Here is a 23,863-nt window from a genome sequence, read left to right on the forward strand (position 1 = left end):
AAGTGTTGCTTATTTTTTCCTTGGAGATTTGGTGCAGAAAATAATATGCAGTATTTCAATTGTTGGTGCTGTTTTTTCCTGTGGTTTTTTAACCTTTCCACCCATTGACTTCATTAAGAAAAATGAACACCACAAAAACGCATGCATTTTTCGGTGCATTTCTCTGCCAGTAGGTGCAGATGTGATGCAGAGAATTTCTGCACCAAATCTGCAACATGTGCACATATCCTAAGGCCGCTTTCACACTGCGTTCCTCACCCGTTCAGTGGTCTCCGTATGGAGAAGCAACTGGCATCTCTACCCAATCCAGAAAGATTTTTTTTCTCTAGCGGTGAACTTTAAGCAGGGTGAGATATTGGTAATGGATAGTTCTGAAGCCTTTTTTTTTCTTCTAACCCAAAATGTGTGGAGCAAAGATCATTCTGTTTCCTATAAGAAATATTAGGCCGCTTTCACACTGCGTTCCTGTCCCCATTCAGTGGCCCCATCCTGGCTTTCATTCATTCCCCCCCCCGCAAAACAGGTTTTGGACGTATGCGCCGACAGGGCCATTGACTATGAGGGTGGAGACGGACTTACCGTGTGCTCACCATTTTCGGGAGTATATGCCTACTGGCAGCAAACACCCAGATGAAGTGGACTGTGTCTGGGTGTCCACCTCCAGAAATCATATACCCCCGAAAATGGTGCACGACAGAGCACAGGGTGACTCTGTCTGCACCATTATAGTCAGTGACACATACATCCGAAACCAGTTTTGCTGGGGGCTCAAATGGAAGCCACGATGGGGCTACTGAACGGGGACAGGAACGCAGTGTGAAAGCGGCCTCATATTTCTTATAGGGCACAGAATGATCTTTGCTCCAGACATTTTGGGTTAGAAGAAAAAAAAAGTCTTGATAACTATCCATTACCAATATCTCACCCTGCTTAAAGTTCACCGCTAGAGAAAAAAAATCTTTATGGATTGGGTAGAGATGCCAGCTGCTTCTCCCTAAGGAGAGCAATAATGAAACAGTAAGCAGCGCAAATGGTACCTAATGAGTTTAAGCTGATTTATGCTTGCTTTCAAAAAGTGCTGCTTGATGTCTCGAAGTGCTACTGCTGTGAAGTAATGCGGACCATCCACGCCTCCCCCGCCAACCTAATGGGTCTTGGGTGGAAGATTTATAGCAATCGGCCTGGGAGCGACAAACGTAATGGAGGCCATTTGCTTTTATTATTAGCAATGCATATTTAAATTAATCTGCTATTTACCTAAACAATTAGCTGCCTCGTATCGCGAGCACAAAGCCAAAGCTGCAATTAGTCCTCCGTCTAAAGATGAGCCCCAAGTCTAAAGTGTCCCCAAGGAGATTTGACGCTTTCAGCAGAACTGATCCGGGATAACTTCTTCGCAAAATTGTAATTGCATTAATTGCTTAAAAGGTAAATAATTGTCTAACTGGTTTCCGAAAAGATCGAGATCCTATTTAAACCTCTCCATTAATTAAGTTGGCTTGTAATGAGATTTTTACAGTTATGATGCTTTTTAAGTTCTCATATTAAAGGTACAGCTCGAGAAAGAATGATTTATGTCGTCCTTATGACGGGGCGGAGAGGGCTGGAGAGGAACATTTGCATCATACGTCTGGTTGGGGAGAATTGATGGAGTCTGATTTGTGCGAAGTTGGCTGACGGGGACCATAGACCAACTGTGTTTTATGTTCCATTTTATCCCATTGTCTCTTACTTTTATAGGTTCAGTAAAAAGATAATATTTCTTCTATATTTTGTAGATGTCATATTTGTCTGTGATGTCCTTTTAAAAGTTACTTAAAATGATACTCAAATTAGCAATGCTCAGATTTTTTTTGTTTGCAAATGGATATGTAAGCATTACAATAATAAAAAATAGTGCTCTATCCATACATTGTAGTTCTAATAATGCATCCAAAGAGGCCATTAATTGACTGATATCAGAAATTACACTCAGTTCATTCACCATTATTATGTTTTATTGAAGATTGCGAGTACGTAGACTGCAGGGAAGACTATCATACGCTCCGATGTTATAGAGAAAGTTGTATATAGAGGAGTAACATATGATTATTTCGGAAACTACTATTTGCATCAGCTTCCATGGATTTGTCTTCTTTATCACTTTTTCCTGTAGTGGAAGTGAAGAAATGATGGACCCATTATAACAGAAGGATCATTAAATGGAAGCTATCATCAGAAAACTGTGTTGATTATAAGGCCCTGTGCGCACTTGCCGTTTTTTGCCGCGGATTTCCTGCGGTTTTGCTGCATGTTTCGCTGCAGAAAATGTTCATAACATCTCTGCAGTGAATCACCAGAAAAACCTATGGGAAAAAAAATGCTGTGCGCACTATGCGGATTTTGACAGCTGCATGTTTTCATGTGGGATTCCCGCAGCAAAAACATTTGCATGTCACTTCTTTTCCGCACGTCGTTGCGGGATTTCACTCCATTGACTGCAATGTAATCGTGAAATCCCACAGGGAATAACGCAGGCAGCAAATTCTGTGCGGTTCATTGCGTTTTCCTGCGTTATTCCCTCCGGTATTTCGCGGTTTACCTGCGGTAATGTTCAGCACTGTCCTGCAGTTTGCAGGGAAGTGATGTCATTATGACAGGAAGAGGAAGCGGAGCAGAGAGTAAACACATCACACTCACAGACACAGACATATAGAACACACACATATCACACTCACACACAGACACAGACATATAGAATACACATAGAAATCAAACGGAAATATAGAAAAAAAAACACGTGGGCTCCGCCGTATTTTTACCGTCCAGCCGAGGTAAGCACACAGCGGCGGCCCGGTATTCTCAGGCTCGGGAGGGCGAGGGACAAGGTTAATGTCCCCCGCTCCCGCAGCCGAGAATATCAGCCCGCAGCTGCCCCGGGACTGTCGCATTCATTATGCGGCAGTACTGCAGTGTCACCGGCTCTTCCTGTTGCCGTGATGCGGTGGCAGACAGGGTAATAAGGAGTTAATGGCAGCGGATCGCCGCCACTAAGTCCAGGCTTGATCATAGCAGCATCTATGTGACAGCTGACATGATCATCCCATAACTAAAGTGAAAAAAAAAAACACCGAAAAATCCTTTATCTAATATATAAAGCTGAATGTGTGTGTGTGTATATGTGTGTGTATGTGTGTATGTCCGGGATTGGCATCCGCACCATCGCAGCTACAGCTATGGCTATGTTTCAAGGAGAAATTTTAACCCTGCTCTTTACAGTTATTCGCCAAAAAACCTGCCTCCATTAAAGCGAATGGAGCTGGGAGCCACAGTGCAGCCAGAACTTCAGAAGAATGCGCAGCCATGCCCTTATATGGAATGTTGGCGTGTCACAATGCAGCCAGGGAAAGAGGCAGACACAGACAGGGTAAGAAACAGACACAGACAGGGTAAGAGACAGACACAAAGAGACAGAGACAGACTGACAGGGAAAGAGATAGATAGACAGACAGGGAAAGAGATTGAGACAGACGGAGAAAGAGACAGACAGGGAAAGAGACAGACAGACAAAGAGATAGAGAGAGAGACAGAGAGATATATACAGAGGGGGAGACAGAGAATGGGAGAGAAACAGAGAGACAGTTACTATCCCGGGCAACGCCGGGTGCTATGTTGTGAGGTGAAATTTTAACCCCGCGCTTTCCAATTTACCAATCAATTTTGCCCCTATCTACATAATGGGGAAAAAGTGAAACGAAAAGTGTTGGGGGCAAATTGACAGCTGCCAGATGTGAACTAGTGGGACTTAAAGAATGAGAGTGATGGCGCCAAAGAGTATATACTGTACAGTTGCTAAGGTGGGGCCCCGACATGGGATACTCACCACACTCTGGGATATGAACACACGCAAAATGCGCCACACACTACCACGTGCTTGAACACATATACCACCCTCAGCACACATTTCACCACACATACACCAACCTCGCCACATAATCGCCCATAATCGCCCTAAACACACACAAGTCTGGTATTATCCTTCAAAAATAAAAATCAGATCGTTTTTGCCTTATAATAATTACATTTCTATCTATTTGTTTTGTGGTTTTTGTGTGCAGAATAAATTTTTGTTAATACATTCTATTTTGTTAACAGCAGTTATTAAGCCGGGCGAAGCCGGGGTAGTACAGCTAGTTTTAAATAAAACACAAATAAGCCTCCTAGTTCACCCTTTTATTAACCCCCCCGAAACTCACAGCTCCGGCGTAATCCACGTCCTGCGATGCTTGCATCCAGCCGCGACTGACACTGACACACTGCTGAATGCAGCCTCGCAGCGAGACAGCAGAGGTAACCACAGGGCATTTCCCACGGCCGGTAATGTGAACTCACTACCGCTCGGGAGAAATGCAGCGATCTGTCCCCTATCTATCTATCCCTCTATCTATCCCTCTGTCTATTCTTCTATCTGTCTATTTATCTATCTATCTACTATCTATCTCAGAAGGAAATGATTTTTTTTTTTTCTTCAATGTGCTTTATTGCATTGAGTGCAATAAAACACATGTACCAACCCGCACGCGGCAATACCGCGAACAATACCGCGGTAAAATCGCATCAAACCACGGCAAACCGCATACGGTTTTCGGGTGCGGTTTGCCGCGTTTTTTTACCGTGGGTGCGGTAATCTTTCAGACCCTGCGGAATTTTCTTAAGAAAATTCCGTTTTACAGTGCGCACAGGACCTAAATCAGGTTTTTATGTTTTATATATATAGCTCTGGTAAAAATTAAGAGACCACTTCCAAATTTTCAGTTTTTCGGATTTTTCTCTTTATAGATATATTTTTCAGTAAAATGTAAATTATTTTTTTACTCTATAAACAATTGACAACGTCTCCGAATTTCCAAGCAATAAATTTTGTATTTCATTTCTGAAAATGAGAAATGGTCAAAATAACTAAAAAATGAATTGCTTTCAGACCTCAAATAATGCAAAGAAAACAAGTTCATAATCATTTAGAAACAACAATATTAATGTTTTACCTCAGGAAGAGTTCAGAAATCAATATTTTGTGGAATAAACATGATTTTTACTGACAGTTTTCATGCATCTTGGCTACTTTCCACCAGTCTCATACTGCTTTTGGGCGACCTTATGCCACTCGTGGTGCAAAAATTTAAGCTGTTCTTTGTTTGATGGCTTGTGACCATCCATCTTCCTCTTGATTACATTCCAGAGGTTTTCAATGTGGTTCAGGTCTGGAGATTGGGCGGGCCATGATAGGGTTTTGATGTGGTGGTCCGTCATCCACACATTGATTGATCTAGCCGTGTGGCATGGCGCATTGTCCTGCTGGAAAAAACAGTCCTTAGAGTTGGGAACATTGCCTGAGCAGAAGAAAGCAACTGTTTTTACATGATAACCTTATATGCGTCTTGATTCATACGTCCTTCGCAAAGTTTAATCTGCCCAATTTCTAGAGTAAGGTAATCTTCTCTGATGAGTCTAATTTTCAGCTTTGTCAAACACCTGGTCTTTTAATGGTTAGACGGAGACCTGGAGAGGCGTACAAGCCACAGTGTCTGGCACCCACTTTGAAATCTGGTGGAGGATCAGTGATGATCTGGGGATGTTTCAGCAAGGCTTAAATTGGGCAGATTAAACTTTGCGAAAGACATATGAATCAAGCTGCATACTAGGTTATTCTGGTAAAACAGTTGCTTCCTTCTGATCAGGCAATGTTCCCCAACTCTGAGGACTGTTTTTTCTAGTAGGACAATGCGCCATGCCACACAGCTAGGTCAATGAATGTGTGGATGAAGGACCTCCACATCAAAACCATGACATGGCCAACCCAATCTCGAGACCTGAACCCCATTGAAAACCTCTGGAATGTAATCAAGAGGGAGATGGATAGTCACCATCAAAGAAAGAAGAACTGCTTAAATTTTTTCACCAGGAGTGTCATAAGGTCACCCAAAAGCAGTGTGAAAGACTGGTGGAAAGCATGCCAAGACACATGAAAACTGTTATTAAAAATCATGGTTATTTCACATTGATTTCTGAACTCTTCCTGAGATAAAACATTATTAGTATTGTGGTTTCTAAATGATTATGAACTTGTTTTCTTTGCATTATTTGAGGTCTGAAGGCAATGCATTGTTTTGTTATTTTGACCATTTCTCATTTTCAGAAAATAAATACAAAATTTTATTGCTTGGAAATTTGGAGACATGTCAGTAGTTTATAGAATAAAAGTACAATTTACATTTTACTCAAAAATATACCTATAAAGAGAAAAATCTGAAAAACTGACAATTTTGCAGAGGTCTCCTAATTTTTTGCCAGAGCTGTATATGTATATATGTGCGTGTTGTGACGACGTGTGCACCGAACGTATGGGGGACCACGCGTCAGGTATTGGGACTAAAGCACGCCGTGGCAATTTGTGAGTTTAACAGTCTATATGGTTTATTTACAGCTCCATAAACCATACCAGGTCACATAACACAGAAGATACCGTTCCTTGGCTTTCTCATCAAAGACCAACACATTTCATAAAGTCAAAACACTGTTGGATTTCCCACACAGGTATCCCTGACCCTTGTCAGTATTCAAACACTGGTTTCAATCCTGGTTACCTTTCTCTGAAGATGGATAGTGTCCTTACCAGGTCCCCCTGGCTCCAGCCAGGCTTTAGGCCTTGTGTGCACTAGATGGAGTTTCCTGCGGATTTTCTGCATGTTTCGCTGCAGAAAATATTCATAACATTTCTGCAGTGAATCACCAGCAAATCCTATGGAAAAAAAATGCTGTGCGCACTAGGTGGATTTTGACAGCTGCATGTTTTGCTGCGTTATTCCCGCAGCAAAATCAATTACATGTCACTTCTTTTCCACAGATAGCTGCGGGATTTCACTCCATTGACTGTAATGTAATCGTGAAATCCCGCAGGGAATAACGCAGGCAGCAAATTCTGTGCGATTCACTGCGTTTTCCTGCGTTATTCCCTGCGTTTTGCAGGGAAGTGATGTCATTATGACAGGAAGAGGAAGCTGAGCAGAGTAAACACACACAGATCACACTCACACACAGACATATATAATACACACATATCAGACACAGACATATAGAATACACATAGAAATCAAACGTACATATAAAAAAAAAAAATAAAAAAAAACCGCAGGCTCCGCCGTATTTTTACTGTCTAGCCGAGGTAAACACACAGACCTCCACCTATCTTTTTTATTGAATTATCAGACAAGCCTGTGTAAAAATCATTCTGAAGAAAGAAGGGGAGCAGGGTCATCTGTGGTATCACTTATTGTCAGTGGTGGATCTTGTGTTATCAGCTCTATATAGAGGGGTTCTCTGTCACTGTAATCCTGCCTCTGCTGATCAGAAAACTCCTGTAAACTCTTCCTGAAAGAAAAAGAAGTATACGTCTACAATAGCCAAGTTTCCAGTGTGAACATTGAAGATTGCTACTTTTTAAATTGTTTTTAATAAAGATTGTAATATGAGAAAAAAGACCGGCATGTTTTTTTGTTTTTTGTACATTTAACATGAAAACCTGATTTGAACTATTAATAGGTCATTTTATGAAGATAGCTTCACCTTTTAAAGGACATTTTTTTTGGTACTTTATAATTGGTGGTTAATCTTCGTATAGACTGTCAACATTAAACCTACAGGGCTTTGACTCTGGGATTTCCTGTGGTTAGAAATGTATATCTCGCATTGTATACCTCGCACAGCTAGGAGCTATAAGTAGATGCTGTGCCTCATATTACATCTCATTCCCACTCACTTAAATAGGATTAAGCTGTAGTAAACTGTGATGCCTGGCACAACTGCTGCTAAATTATAGGTCTATGTGTGGTAAGCAATGTAAGGGTTACAATACTCGCTGCACAGCCTCAACCTCTTTAACCAGCTGAGTGGGGAGGGTTGGAAGTCTCAGACTCCCACTAATTAAAACTGATGGCCTATTTTTTGGTTAGGCTTTCAATATTGTAAAGGCTGCTTTACATGCTTCAATTTCTCGTGCGGTCGCATTTGCGCTCGCACCCGCCCCCATCGTTTGTGCAATATGGGCAATTTGTTGCCCGTGTCGCACAAAGTCGTAAACCCCTGTCACACGTACTTACCTTCCAAACGACTTCGCTGTGGGCAGCGAAGATCTTCTTCCTGAAGGGGGAGGGACGTTCGGCGTCACCGCGACGTCACACAGCGGCTGACCAATAGTAGTGGAGGGGCGGAGATGAGCGGTACGGAAACATCCTGCCCACCTACTTCCTTCCGCATTGCCAGCGGGACGCAGGTAAGCTGCAGTTCATCGTGCCCGGGGTGTCACACGGAGCGATGTGTGCTGCCTCGGGAACGATGAACAACCGGCGCAGAGAAGGGCATGCGATTTTTAGAAAATGAGCTACGTGTCAACGAGCAACGATAAGGTGAGTATTTGTGCTCGTTAACAGACGCACGTAGCTGTCACACGCTATGATATGTCAAACGGCGCCGGATCTGCGTCACGACGTGACTCCGACGACATATCGCCCAATATATCGTAGCGTGTAAAGCCCGCTTAAGTCCTAGATAACCCTTCTAATATGCATACTGGCTCTTGAGATAACACAAGACATGATGCAAGCATGAGCAAAGTTTGGAGGGTATTAAGAATTGATCACAAAAATTTATACTTTCCTATTGACCTGGATCCGCTACTCCTTAGACAGTGCTTTGTTCCCCATCAGTCAGCTGGGATGAACATCTTACAAGGGTGTCACGTGAGTGCTGCAGTCAATCAGCGGCCACTGATTTACTGACTGCAGCTTTAACCTTTGGTCTGAGCCAGTTGGAAGATTCTAACAGTGAAAGTAGCACTGAGTATGCAGGAGTGCTTCCGATTCAGAAGGGGGGTATGATTTTTCTTCTTACCTCATAATAAGATGTGTCCAGTGTTTCCCCAATAACAAGACCTACCCAAAAATAAGCCCTAACATGATTTTACAGGATTTTTTGAGTATGCTTGAAGTGTAAGCCCTACTCCAAAAATAAGCCCTAGTTACAGTCAGGGCCGGCATTAGGAGGAGTCAGATTGACCAAATTCTCAGGGCCCTCACTCTCTTGGGGGCCCCAGCAGTTGTATTCCGAGGATAAGATTGTTTGAGGACCTTTTTGAATTCACAGTCATGTGACATGATGTAATCAAAGGTCTCTTAATTGCAGGAATCTAAAAGAATTTAACAGGAGACAGTCTGGTACGCACGACTGGCGTTAGTGGGAAAGCAGAGCAAACTGGGAAATTTTAAAGGACCCCTCTTCTCACAGGGCTCCCAGCGTTTATATCCTGATAAGACTGCTTCAGGACCTTTGTGACGTCATTTCATGTTACAGCGTTTTCACCGAAAGGTCTTCATTGTAGGAATCTAAAGCTGAAGAGGGAGACAGGCTGATGTGTGTGTGTATGTATATATGTATTGTGAGGTAGCACGGTCGGCTGCGCAGCAGAAGACACGGGATCCAGGCATTAAGGTTCACAGCACACGGTTTTAATGTCCAAACCAAAGTCCATAACAAAATACATGTGCCTCTCCAGCAGAAAGCTCAGGAAGTTCTGTTCACTCCCTCACACCCGGCACACCTGCCCTCGTTACTGTTTCCTTTTAACCCTTCCTTAAGCCTGTAGGGAAACAGCATTAACCCTGGAGTGGAGTTACTTTCTATCATGGAGTGAGCACAACCGGGGCGATACATACCGGCCATCATAGATAACCCCGGTCACAGTCTCACAGTATATACAAAGTTTGGACACACCTTCTCATTCAAAGAGTTTCCTTTATTTTTAGGACTCTGAAAATTGTAGATTCACATTGAAGGCATCAAAATTTATGAATTAAAACATGTGGAATGAAATACATAAAGTGTGAAACAACTGAAAATATGTCTTATATTCTAGGTTCTTCAAATTAGCTACCTTTGCTTTCATTACCACTTTGCACACTTCTTGGCATTCTCTTGATGAGCTTCAAGAGGTAGTCACCGGAAATGGTTTTCCAACAGTCTTGAAGGAGTTCCCAGAGATGCTTAGCACTTGTTGGCACCTTTGCCCTCACTCTGTGGTCCAGCTCACCCCAAACCATCTCGATTGGGTTCAGGTCTGGTGACTGTGGAGACCAGTTCATCTGGCGTAGCACCCCATCACTCTCCTTCTTAGTCAAATAGCCCTTACACAGCCTAGAGGTGTGTTTGGGGTCATTGTCCTGTTGAAAAATAAATGATGGTCCAACTAAACGCAAACCGGATGGAATAGCATGCTGCTGCAAGATGCTGTGGTAGGCATGCTGGTTCTATATGCCTTTAATTTTGAATAAATCCCCAACATTGTCACCAGCAAAGCACCCCCACACCATCACACCTCCTCCTCCATGCTTCACGGTGGGAACCACCCATGTAGAGTCCATCCGTTTTTTCTTTTCTACAAAGAGACGGTGGTTGGATCCAAAGATCTCAAATTTGGACTCATCAGACCAAAGCACAGATTTCCACTGGTCTAATGTCCATTCCTTGTGTTCTTTAGCCCAAACAAGTCTCTTCTGCTTGTTGGCCGTCCTTAGCAGTGGTTTCCTAGCAGCTATTTTATCATGAAGGCCTGCTACACAAAGTCTCCTCTTAACAGTTGTTCTAGAGATGAGAAGGTGTGTCCAACTTTTGGTCTGTACTGACATATATATATATATATATATATATATATATATATATATATATATATATATATATATATATATATTTATATAGATGGATACACAGGGTTTGGAGAGTTATTTTGATGTTTCAGAATGTGATATGACTATATTTGAATAAATGTTGATTTTTTTTTGTGTTCAAGAATATATGTGGATTGTTGTTCATGGGGAAAAAAAGACATCCCCTGAAAATAAGCCCCTAGCCCAGCTTTCAGAGCAAAAAATAATATAAAACCCTGACTTATTTTTGGGGAAACACATTATCCCAGGTAGCAGAAAACACCTGTTGTTAGTCCTATAGTGATTCCCCTTATTAAACTGTAAGCCCCCATTTATACTTTCATACCACAATCTAAAGACGCTTTTCTCACATACAGCAGATGACATTGTCACATGTAAAATGATTTCTATATTTTATAAAGGCAGTGGAATATATCAGAAATCTGGGGAATATAAGAAGACTTGTGCTTTTCTCTGCAGGTACCATTGATGTTTGGAGTCTTCTGGTTGGACGGGAACCTATCCATCATTATCAGCACAACCAAAAGATCCAAGCGCTCGCTCTGAGCCCAGAAACTGCTGCTATAGCAACAGCATCCAGCTTCCAAATCAGAGTGGAGAGTCCTGATGATAAAGGCTATTGGAGAACTAGCTGCAGCTTCGAGACCCAGAAACTGGTATGTTTATATTGGAAAATCACAGAACTAGGGTAAAATAATAAATAAAATTGGTCTCTACATATTGGAAAAGTATATAATAGGGATAGACCCTACAGAAAGTTCTATTTATGGAAAGATGTATTCTGTGGTCAGAGAGGTTTCACTTCATGTTATGTATAAGAGTAAAATCTATTTAAGCTATATTTACTACTGTAACACCTAGAACGAACTAAAAAATGGAGTAACTAAAGGACCACCCACCAATTAATATAAAAGATATATCATTTTAGCAACATTATATTGTGTTGCAACCTCTGTAGTATCTACCAATGCTACTGGCCAAAATGGCGGAAACTTGATTAACCCCATAATAATGAATGGGACCTGTCATGTGATGGCTCCAGTTAATGATGTCTACAATACATGAATGCTATATCCACCACCACCCAGTGGTCTTATGGCCTCCACCTTGGCACCACTGCTGAGGCCAATGATTGGCCGTAGTGGTCACATCTATTGGACTGGATGTTGCTAATATTGCTTTGTGGGCAAAGTTAGAGTTTTTGCACGTTTTTTGGGTGCAGTGTTTGTCTCAAAACTGCATGAATTTCCAGCCAAGTCTGAGATTTTATTTTGGCTGTCCGCACATTGTAGTGTTTTTTGGCTGCGTCTTTGTGGTGACCACAAAGATGCAGTATGTCAATTCTTTTTGCGTTTTTCACCCATTGAATGCATTGGACAAAAACGCAGCAAAAAAACCCCATCAAAACGTGCAAAAACGCATGTTTTTTTTAATGTTTTTCCTGTGGGCGCGTTTTTGTGCGTTTTTTTTTGGTCAGAAAAAAACGCAGCGTGCGCACATAGCCTTAAAAATTGATTTGACTCGGACCCCACTACAGTATATGTAATTCTCCCCAGGACTGTTTTTGGGCAGGCTGGTAATCCAACCCCTTTGCTTTGACTGATATCGATTATGGTAAGGAAATAAATACTCATTTAGTTTATTTTCACCCTGAGTTTTCTTTAGATTTTTTTTTAACAGGTCCATTGCAGAATCCTCCTCAAAATCTGCTTCAGTCTATGTGCACACAGTCTTTTTGCTGAGTTTTCAGACCAGAAATTGTGGAAAGTTTTTGATGAGTTTTCAGATTTGGAGGAAGATTTGGAAAGATTCTGCTCAGTTTCTGCCTAAACAAAAAATTACTTGTAAAACTCTTCTAGAACATCCACTTGTTCATATGAGGAATTTTTGAGCGTTTTTTTTTCCTCTTTTATTTCAGGTTTTCAATAACATGCAAAAGTGCATGTTACTTCTTTGGAGTGAATTTTGATGGAATCCACTCCTAACGAGGCACTGTCCAATCAAAAGGCTACAAAGTACGTTTCAGGACAAGAAAATTCTAGAAAATGACTTTTTTTCTGAGGCCACTTCCACCTCGCACTTAGCTTTTGAGAAGTTCTATAATAACAAGTTTTGAAAATTAACTACAATGACAACAAAACAGTGGGAGCGATCTAGAACCGGGAAACCCAGACACCTACAGAAGAGGGCCCTGTGCAAGAACAGTATATGGTCCCGCTGCTGTCCAGTAGCGCATCATAATGTACAGTCCACCTACTTTGGAGGTAGGAATGGCCCCACTTTCCTATTGAGTCCCTGTGATCTTTTTTTGGGTGGGGGAGGACAACCGTTATTCTTTTCCTGAAATCATTCTGAAAACTTATGGAAGATTATTTTTACGAAGTGTTTTTTTTTTTTGTTTTTTTGCTGCCTTTTGATTGGACATCACCTACTTTGAATCTTCAAAACAGTGACATTCATTGTTATTTAGCCATCAGGAATTTTTCTTTTTAATCTTTTTAGGAAAATAAAAAAACAATGTTTCTGATGAACAGCAGTACATTTTACAGAGTTTTCCAAGCGTTTGTGAAGTGTTTTTTTGAGGATATGGGGTGTGGATGTGCTGACAGCAAGAAGACTGACACTAAGCAAGTCAGCTCCGCCCACATGGCTATTTATATCACATTCACTTATTCATCCTAATAAAAATAGCGTTTTGAACAAGGGCATTTCTACACAGCAATTCTTATCCTAATAACCATATCTTTGATGATTTATTATTATTAATAATACCAATCTTTACTTATATATCCCCAGCACTTGCCACAAAATTACAATTCCGACAATAGGAATGAGGGTCAGAAAATCAGGGTGACAGACGAGGTTAAGATGTTTGGGTTTACACACAGACAGTAAATTAATAGTATCCGTGAGAGGAGTGTATTAAATTCTGTATTTCAGGACTAATGATAAAAGCCAAGTGAGTTAGGGGGCACTGTGCCCCCGTAAAGATAAATTCTCTGCTCTCAATTAAAGTATCGCTGCTGTAAACTGTATAGGAATGATAGATTGCAGGTAGCCGGACATTGATTGAATTGGCAAGAATATTGCATCTGCTATACAAGTCATGTCTAACGCGTCTGAAAGTGCAGCACTGGCAAGAAACAGACCAAAAATCAGCAGCTATAGGATAATAGGCAGTGAGGCAGGCCCCCTATTCTGCACTGATTATCAATGTGCACCTCACACACAGGGCTTCTGGAAAATCTGCAACACCTTACTGTATAAAGCCAGGGATAGGTTTTTCTAGACCCCATTCCCACTTGGAGGGAAAATTCAGCTCAGAAGTTTAGGCACGCTTTGGTTTTTTAAAGCCACGACATGCCTATTATGTTGGGATATTGCTGCATGTTTTCCAAGGTTGAAGATCCATAGAAAAAAAATCCATATGATGTTACATTACAGTGGTTTTATTTGCTTTGTTATAGGTAAATTTCCTCCATTTAACCCACGACTCCACAGGATCTCCTGTCGCTGTTGCAGCTGCTGAGGAAATGGTTTACCTCCTGAAGCCAGATGGGCCCGAAAACGTTCTGCACTCCACCTATGGTCAACCTGTTACCTGCTTGGATATTTCAACTCATCAGGCAGCATTTGGAGTGAAAAGTTTTGGCTGGTTCACCAATAATGGCAATAAGGTAACGGAGTGGGTATAAATTGAAATGAACTGTAGAGTTTTCATCTATGTGATGCAGCATCAGCTGCAAAGCCACCTAGTAACTCCAGAACAGAAGGCATTGTTTTGCCAAATGCTGATGTAGATCTCAGTAATGTGAATTTCTGTTTTATTTGTCTATACCAGTAGTCTCCAACATTTCTTGCCTGGAGAGCTCTGGGAAACAGGCGCTAGCCACATTCAGAGCCCCCAAGAAGTGACATCCAGCTCCTGCCTCACCCCAGCAGTAGTGACACTTAGAGCCCTCATTTAGTAGATTGCTCAGTGCACATAGGCTGCCATGGTTCTCTGCAGTTTGAGTCTGGTTTACACAAGGTAATCGTTGCTTAGTTATCGACAACCTATTTCCATAGCAACACTTGTTCACGATTATCTTTTAGTGTAAATGCCCTATAAAGGGGGCTTTACACGCTGCGATATCGTTAGTGAATTATCGTCAGGGGTCACGGTGTTTGTGCCGCACATCCGGCGTCATTAACGATATCGTAGTGTGTGACAAGTACGAGCGACCTTAAACGATCGCAAAAGCGGTCCAAATTGTTTGCCGCGGAGAGGTCGTCCTGAAACCAAAAATCGTTCTTCGCTTATTAGCGATGTTGTTCCTCGTTCTTGCGGCACCACACATCGATGTGTGTGACACCGCAGGAGCAACGAACATCTCCTTACCTGCCTCCACCGGCAATGCGGAAGGAAGGAGGTGGGAGGGATATTACGTCCTGCTCATCTCTGCCCCTCCGCTTCTATTGGACGCCTGTCATGTGACGCCGCACGAACCGCCCCCTTAGAAAGGAGGCGGTTTGCCGGCCAGAGCGATGTCGCAGGACAGGTAAGTCCGTGTGACGGGTGTAGCGAGGTTGTGCGCCACGGGCAACGATTTGCCCGTGTCGCACAACCGACGGGGGCGTGTCCGATTGCTTGCGATCTCGCTAGCGAGATTGCAGCGTGTAAAGTACCCTTTACTCTGTTGAATTTTTAATTTTTGCTCTTTTGACAATTCTTATAAGTTTCTCCAGGCCCTTATAGGTGGAGTATCATTTGTGCATCCAGGTTTGTTGATGTGACTTCAACCAGTTTTGAACCTTGGTCATCGTCTTACAGTCATCTCCTCTTCTCTTAAAGGGATTCTCTGAGAACGTAATAAAATGACCCCATCACATAATTTAAATGGCAACTCATCCCAATCATATGTCAGGATGGGCTCCATTCTGTAGAAACACAGCTTACGAGACCAGTCTTAATTGACTAAGGAGTAGGGATGATCGAATACCTCAAATATTTGGCTTTGCAAATATCTGAAGAATAGGTCGCCACTATGCGAATATTCGATGCGCAATGTAAGTCTATGGGAAGCCCGAATAGTTCCAAATAGTTGTTATTCGGGTTTCCCATAGACTTACATTGCGTATCGAATATTCGCGAATAGTCGAATAGCGGTGACCTATTCGGCAAATATTCGCGAAGCCGAATATTTGAGGTATTCCATCATCCCTACTTAGGAGCTGTATCGTAAGCACACATACAGGTGGTCTCCAAGAAAAAGCCAGATAGAAGAAATAAATCTTTACTTTAATAAGCTCTCTTTAAAACATGTAACCCATAAACTATATAAAATCGTCCCATAGCCTATTGCAATCGTAGAAGACACATAAACAGGCCTGTTGCTTCATTTATGCCATGGTATATGGGTATTCTTCAGTACTGAGTATCTCTGTTCTATAGGCTTTGTTCTCATTTTATAATGCGAAGGGATAAAACCTGTTGCCAAGATGACTATCTTGTTACAATAGCTGCAGTAATGAACAACACTCAATGGGTTAAGACAATTATTAGTGTGTAAACGAATCATAGCCACAGAAATGAAGTAATCCAGATGGCTAGGTACATGGGACTGGTGCTTGGCACGGCTTTCCCAGCTGACATCACCCTGCAAATCAATCAGGTTGCGCCTCTTAGAGTGATTACTCTCCGCACACTGAAGTGGAAGCGAGCTTTGCGATTGGACGTTTCCCACATTCGCGCTCACCTTGCGGTTGGATAAAATTGTTTCAAATAATTAGTAATGAATAATTTTCCATCTTTTCCCTTTGATCATAACTCTGTCATGTAGAATCTCACTAGCTTTATGTCAGTCGTGAGTAATGTGCATCCGATGGCAGCGATGACTCTCATTAGCACTCTAAGCTTTACGATATTGACTGCACTGCAGAATATCTTCCGGTTAAATGGAAAAGCTAATATTAGAGAAACATTGTAAAAAAAAAATCATTCCGATCTCATCAGAGCTGGAAAAAAGCCCAAGATTTGTGTTTGCATCTAGAGGTTTTTCACCGGCTCTTCACCTTCTGGATTATTTGTTATTGATGTCTATAATGACTCTTATTACTGCTTCAATAAAAGACCAAACGGACCACATACTTCACACCATAAGAGTCACAAAGACCATTCCATAGATAAACCATGCTAAATGCACATTTCAATTGCTGCATACAACTGACTGATCAACTTGTTGTGTTTACTTGATTGCTATATCCACCTTTACGGTCAATTGTGTTAAATTGCAAGAAAAGCTGAACTAACTTTGCTAAAGGTCCTAATATTAAATCTCCAGTTTTGTGAGCACAGACCAATATGTGTCTGTAGTGTCGTAGTAGAATCAACTTTTGAGTAGTCTAATTTTGCGGTCATATTGCCATCCATCTGTCTCTTGCTTCTTGCTAAGCTGCCAAATGAATATTGGTAAGAAGGCAGAGATATGATATTGAATATGACTGCAAGAACAGATTACACAAGTGCTTTCTGTGCATCCTCTGGTGTTCTTGGCTGTTTACAGTAAGCGCTTCACAACGTCTCTTCTCCCTGCTCTTGGGTGTCTGCTGCAGTGTCCAGCCATGAGCCAAGAGCAAGGTGAGAGAATGTAAAGAGCTTAAAGGGAACCAACCAGCACGATTTTCATATATAAAGTAAAGCCAGTGCTATACTGGTGCTAGGATGCTGAATGTAATCATATCTTTTGTTTTGAGATTGGATGTTTTATTTCATATATATGTGCAAGTAAAGTCCCAGCAATGCACTGCTATTTGATTGACAGATGCAACAACAAAGGAATATGTGGGTCGGGTTTTGCTATCTAGTACTGCCCCTGTGTGCCTGTCTGGCCTTAAGGTGGTGTCACACATAGCGACGACGACAACGACGTCACTGCTAAGTCACCATTTTCTGTGACGTAGCAGCGACATCCCGTCGCTGTCGCTGTGTGTGACATCCAGCAACGACCTGGCCCCTGCTGTGAGGTCACCTGTCGTTGCTGAATGTCCTGCTTCGTTTTTTGGACATTGCTCTCCCGCTGTGAAGCACACATCACTGTGTGTGACAGGGAGAGAGCGACGGATTAAAGCGAGCAGGGAGCCGACGTCTGGCAGCCTGTGGTAAGCTGTAACCACGGTAAACATCGGGTAACCAAGAAGCCCTTTCCTTGGTTACCTGATATTTACCTTAGTTAGTAGCGTCCGCCGCTCTCACGCTGCCAGTGCTGGCTCCCTGCTCCCTGCACTTGTGGCTGGAGTACACATCGGGTAATTAACCTGATGTGTACTCTGGCTAGGAGTGCAGGGAGCCAGCGCTAACGGTGTGCTCTCACACTGCCAGTGCCGGCTCCCTGCTCCCTGCACACGTAGCTGGAGTACACATCGGGTAATTAACCCGATGTGTACTCTGGCTAGGAGTGCAGGGAACAGGGAGCCGGCACTGGCAGTGTGAGAGCGGCGGACGCTAGTAACTTAGGTAAATATCGGGTAACCAAGAGAAGTGCTTTCCTTGGTTACCCGATATTTACCTTAGTTATGCTTCCACGCGTCGCTGCTGGCTGGGGGTTGGTCACTGGTCGCTGGTGAGATCTGCCTGTTTGACAGCTCACCAGCGACCATGTAACGACGCAGCAGCGATCCTGATAAGGTCAGATCACTGGTCGTGATCGCTGCTGCGTCGCTATGTGTGACACCACCTTTACTCCCCCTGTCACCGTCATAGATGTTAATTCCGACAGAAGCAGGTAGACAGGGGTGGGCTTAGATAGCAAGACCTGACCCACATATTCCCTCCCCTGTTGCACCTGTGAATCAAATAAAAATGCATTGCTGGAACTGTACTTGCACATATTTCTGAAATAAAACATCCAATCTCTGAACAAAAGGTATTGTTACATTCATCATCCTAGCACCAGTATAGCACTGGCTTTACTTTATATATGAAAATCCAGCTGGGTGGTCCTCTTTAAAGCACCACTCCAGCTTTTTGGGGGGTTTTCACCGCTGTAGTGGTGCTTTAAATTGTATTTTAAGCCCCCTGCCCCCAGTATTCTATTTACCCTTTGGTAACCATCATTTTTCAGCACTCTTCCGGTCCCGCGGTGTCATCTTCTATCTTCTGCCCATAACCTCTGACTGTCAAGAATTCAGAAGTTAAATCACAAGGTCTCAATACAAGTCTATGAGAGCCAGAACGAGGCCAGAACAAGGCTTTCATAGTTGTATTGAGTTGTGACCTCCGACACATTTCATGAACACTGGAAGTCACATATCGCCAGAGACCAAGGGGAGCGAAGCTGGAAAATGATGAAGGCGGCAGAAGGTGAGTGTAATATATGATGCAGGGGACTTTTACCAATTCAGCTCTGAAATGAAAAAACTAACGCTGGAGTGTTGCTTTAAAGGAATTGTCAAGGATTTAGATATTGAGCACCTGTTTTTAGGATAGATGATAAATATCAGATTGCTGGGGTCCAACATTTGGCATCCCCACAAACCATCTGTTTGTAGTTCCTATGGCAGTCAGACATACCGATTGTACAGATCCTGAACACCATAGCTCCATACTCTGTGTATTTGCGATTTTTGGGTGCAACAGCTCTGCTTCCATCGATTGGAATGTGATCTAGCTGTGGTACCCAAGAGTGGTCACTACCTAGTGTGCAGAACTGTGGTGTTCCAGCTCCGTACATTGAGAACCTCTAACCACCGCAGGAGCTGCAAAAAGCTGATCAGTGGGCATACAGGGTGTTCGACCCCTCTGATCTCAAATTGGTGACCTTGGCTTAAGAATTGGTTATCAATACCTAATCACTGGACAACTGCTTTAAAACAGAGTCTCAAAAACATTTTTGCTAATAAAATGATAAAGATCTCACTGCTGTTTATTTTCATAGAATGACACGTTATTTTGGGAAGAGGTATGATGACACATTTCATTTCACTTATGGTAAATCTCATAAAGAACATTACATTGATTGCATTGGCAATTTATTATACAGGTATGCTAAGGCGCACTATTTCTCCCTGTATAACTTCACCCTTAAGAAGGTAATTAGGCATCCTGACATTATGGTGCCTCAGTAAGAATACCAGATATTACCCTCACGAGACCTATTCTTGTGAACATAGCGGCTCTCTAAGTGCACTGGATTAGAAAGTTTATAGTTGCCCTCTCCGTATCACCTTTGGGATGGCACAACAAAGTCAATTCTCTGATTGTTAGAAGGCCCAATATTTTCTACTTCAGTGTGGCCCCAAAGCCAGTCTGGCACGTTGTCAAGAATGACATCAGATTGTAGCCAGCTGCTTTTTACCTTCGCCATCTATTATTCATGTACCATAAACATTTTGTTGCTACAAGTTTAGTATGTATAGCATAAAACATTTTTTACTACCATGTGTTTATAGAGATTGTTAACTGGAACTCATCTGTATTATAATCTCTAACTCCAGGCTTAAAACAGTAGATAATGTACTGTAAAAAAAATTGATCCCACAGTATGGAATGGCACACACAGTTCATTTGCCATCATACTGTAGGCTACTTGCATCTCATGCCATTGTTCTTTTACCATTGATTCTGTACCAAAACATTGTATCTAAACATTGCTGACTTTGAGGTTGTGTAGCCACAGACTGGCTAGGTTGCCCAATGATATGTAAGCATCAGAACTGGGCAATGAAGCAATGGAAGAAGGTGGCCTGGTTTGATATATTAACTTTTTCGATTTAATGTGGATACTTAAAAGGGGAACCAAGATGTAGTTTAGTGAAAGCCATTTGAGGCAGTGTTCTGCTCTCGGCAATGCTCTCCTAGGAGATCTTTTGTCTTATTATTATTATTATTATTTATTTATAGAGCACCATTAATTCCATGGTGCTGTACATGAGAAGGGGGTTACATACAAAATACATATACAAGTTACAGTAGACAGATTCAATTTGATATATTCCAGGGGTTAATTTTATCTCAAAAATATATTATAAACCCCAACTTTTTTTTAAAAAATTCCTTTATTAAACCAAAAGCTAAACAGACTCATAGACATAAATACATACAATGTCTCAGCTGGATTCAACCAATAAGGGGGTAGATACATTGCAATATACAATTCATCCTTCTTTCACGATTCGATACCTATTTCCCCTCATCAAAAAATTCCTCAGAGGGAAAAATTGCAATTTTTCAAAGATTTATATATACTTGATACCATTATTCACATTATATATATATTTTTAAATACCTATTAAACTCACTATAAAAACACACTTATGATAATGTCATCCCTGGTCACTCTTTTTGATGTTTTTGACAGCTACTCGACATCCAAATCACATCCTCAACTGGTCAATTGAACAGAGGAAAAAACAGGAATAACTTTTTTGAAAAAAAGCACATCCTGTAATACCCTAGGTAACCTGCGCCAACCACGCAGCCGCCCATATTCTCCAAGCGGCACCACGAAGGTTCCCATAGCGCAGCGCCGCGCATGCGCCCGAGGCATAAGATATACACAGGCTGAATTCACCATGAAACAAAATTCCACATTGCAAAAGGGTCACAAATAGAGGGTTAATGCCTACTAACTGACTAGAATTTAAGGATATAGAAGAGAAAATGCTTAAAATAAAGATTGTATATATTTCTCTCTTCCTCTTTTAGATCCATATTGAATATTGATATTAAACTCATGGATCAATAAAACCTCCTGATGAACCCTTTGGCTCTATCATACAAGGGGGGAAACGCGTCGAGGTGTAAGGTGTAAATTGTATCCCAAGATTGTGAAGCTATCAAGCACAGAGTGTCTAACCATTACCAAAAGGAACCTGTGACATTTCACATGTCTGAAATCAACTACCTCTATGAAGAAGGATATTATTTTATATGACAATCTCAAGTGGATATGTGATAAATAGTTCATCTATCAAGAATCCTATTAAGGAACAAATTATGGTTACTGGACTTTTTTATTCTGTATTATCTTTGGCATATAAGTGTTTGTTGCTTTGCTGAAAAAAATCTTTTTTCTATCAGTTCAGATGATGGCCTTGGACCGTTATTAAGTCTCTGTTCTGTAGAGAATGACCTTTGGCATTCTATAGGGTGTATAGGGTGCATGGTATCTAAAATAACAGTTCGGTAGATGAGTTTGCACCACATATTGGGTGTTGGTTCTGTTAGGAATAACCTAGGGTATTCCAGGATGTGCTTTTTTTCAAAAAAGTTATCCCTGTTTTTTCCTCTGTTCAATTGACCAGTTGAGGATGTGATTTGGATGTCGAGTAGCTGTCAAAAACATCAAAAAGAGTGACCAGGGATGACATTATCATAAGTGTGTTTTTATGGTCTCAAAAACTGGATAGGGGTTGGAACTAGATAGAGAGACGAAATATCTTTTTGTCTCTGTATTCAGCTCCTAAACCACTGTGTGACGGTGAGTTTAATAGGTATTTAAAAATATATATATAATCCTCAAAGAGGAGGCTCCTATCCTCAATATAGAGCGTGATTCCTCCCCCTTCTGTTTATGACCTTTTCATGTAAGGAGTGGACTTGTATCTTTAATATATTGGTTATCTGCTTAATTGTATTAAATCCTCATTTTTCTTTTGTTGAATTGACATTTCTTAGACTTCAGAATCAATTACTATTTTTCGATAGTGTTATGGTCACAGGTTACAGTCTTTTCAGCGCACAATGTCCTGGAACAAATGACTATTGTAGCTTGAGGGATCACTGTACTTATTAGATTCCTGTTTCATTATATCCGCAGATTCATGTGTACAACCTACAGACTGCTCAGTGTCTCACAAGTTTGGGTAATTCTACTGGAGACTTTACCTGCATCAATCTGAAAGACAGCCCTCCACATCTTTTGGTAACTGGAAACCGAGACAGAAGGTACTTTTAGAGACTATAACCACATTACTAGAGACTTACCCATAGTTTATTGTCTTGTCGGGTTCATTTGGTTCTGATTTCTGTATTTTCGGTCTGTTTTATATGGAGCTACATATTTTCTGTCTTGTTAAACAGTTGTATGGTCTTAGCCACCATGCTGCAGCTCAGTTTCAAGGTGTTGGCAATCTTCTTATAGTCTAGGCCAGTGTTTTTCAACTCCAGTCCTCAAGACCCACCAACAGATTATGTTTTCAGGTTTTCCTCAAGCAGGCTTTCAGGATTTCCTTAAGGTTGCACAGGTGATGGAATTATTCCCTGTCTAATATCGAGGAAAACCTGAAAACATGATCTGTTGGTGGGTCTTGAGGACTGGAGTTGAGAAACACTGGTCTAGGCCATCTTTATATAGAACAACAATTCTTTTATCATCTCCTCAGAGAATTCTTTGCCCTGAGGTGCCATATTGATCTTCCAGTGACCAGTATGAGAGCTAACACCAGATTTATCACACCTGCTCCCCATTCACACCTGAGACCTTGCAATACTAATGAGTCACATAACACTGGGGAGGGAAAATGGCTAATCTGGCACAATTTGGTCATTTTCACTTAGGGGTGTACTCACTTTTGTTGTCAGCGGTTTAGACATTAATGGTTGTGTGTTGACTTATTAGAGGGCACCATATTTACACTTATATACAAGCTGTACACTAACTAATCTACATTGTATCAAAGTGTCAGATCTTCAGTGTTCTCCCATGAAAAGATAGAATAAAAATTGCCCAAAAATGTGAGGTGTGTTCACTTTTGTGATATACTGTAGATACATAGCAAGAAAAAGGAACAGTATGTTAATATTGCCTATTACTCTACACTAGGATTGTCTAGAATTAAATTTTCTCATCTTCTACTTTGAGGCTTTACAACAGGTGTAGACTGCGTGGCTATTGAAGCAGCAGAACGCGGTAGCAGATGACTTTTTTGGCAAACTGTTCCTGCTCTTCCTCTTCTGAAATAGGGATTTGGAAAAGCCGTGTCTCGTCTTTTCCATCAGACACTTACCACCTTCCCTTTCCAGGCACCTGCACCCTTCCCCAATCCTCCAGACCACAGGAGGAAAGATGCCACAGAGCTCTGGAGATGCGCCAGAGCTTGTTATTTCAGTGCACTGGATCGTGACATAC

The 23,863-nt window shown here is 41.7% G+C and overlaps 1 protein-coding gene across 1 annotated transcript in view; it reads left to right on the plus strand.

Annotated features, from left to right (window-relative positions):
• FBXW8 (F-box and WD repeat domain containing 8) overlaps positions 1–23,863 on the plus strand; it is a 202,099-nt gene that overhangs the window by 149,739 nt on the left and 28,497 nt on the right. Inside the window, 3 exon segments of the mRNA XM_075324830.1 lie at positions 11,214–11,410; positions 14,222–14,431; positions 22,553–22,680. Of these exon segments, the coding sequence (XP_075180945.1) occupies positions 11,214–11,410; positions 14,222–14,431; positions 22,553–22,680 (535 nt within the window).

This window comes from Anomaloglossus baeobatrachus, chromosome 1 (genome assembly GCF_048569485.1).
Source record: "Anomaloglossus baeobatrachus isolate aAnoBae1 chromosome 1, aAnoBae1.hap1, whole genome shotgun sequence".
NCBI lineage: Eukaryota > Metazoa > Chordata > Amphibia > Anura > Aromobatidae > Anomaloglossus > Anomaloglossus baeobatrachus.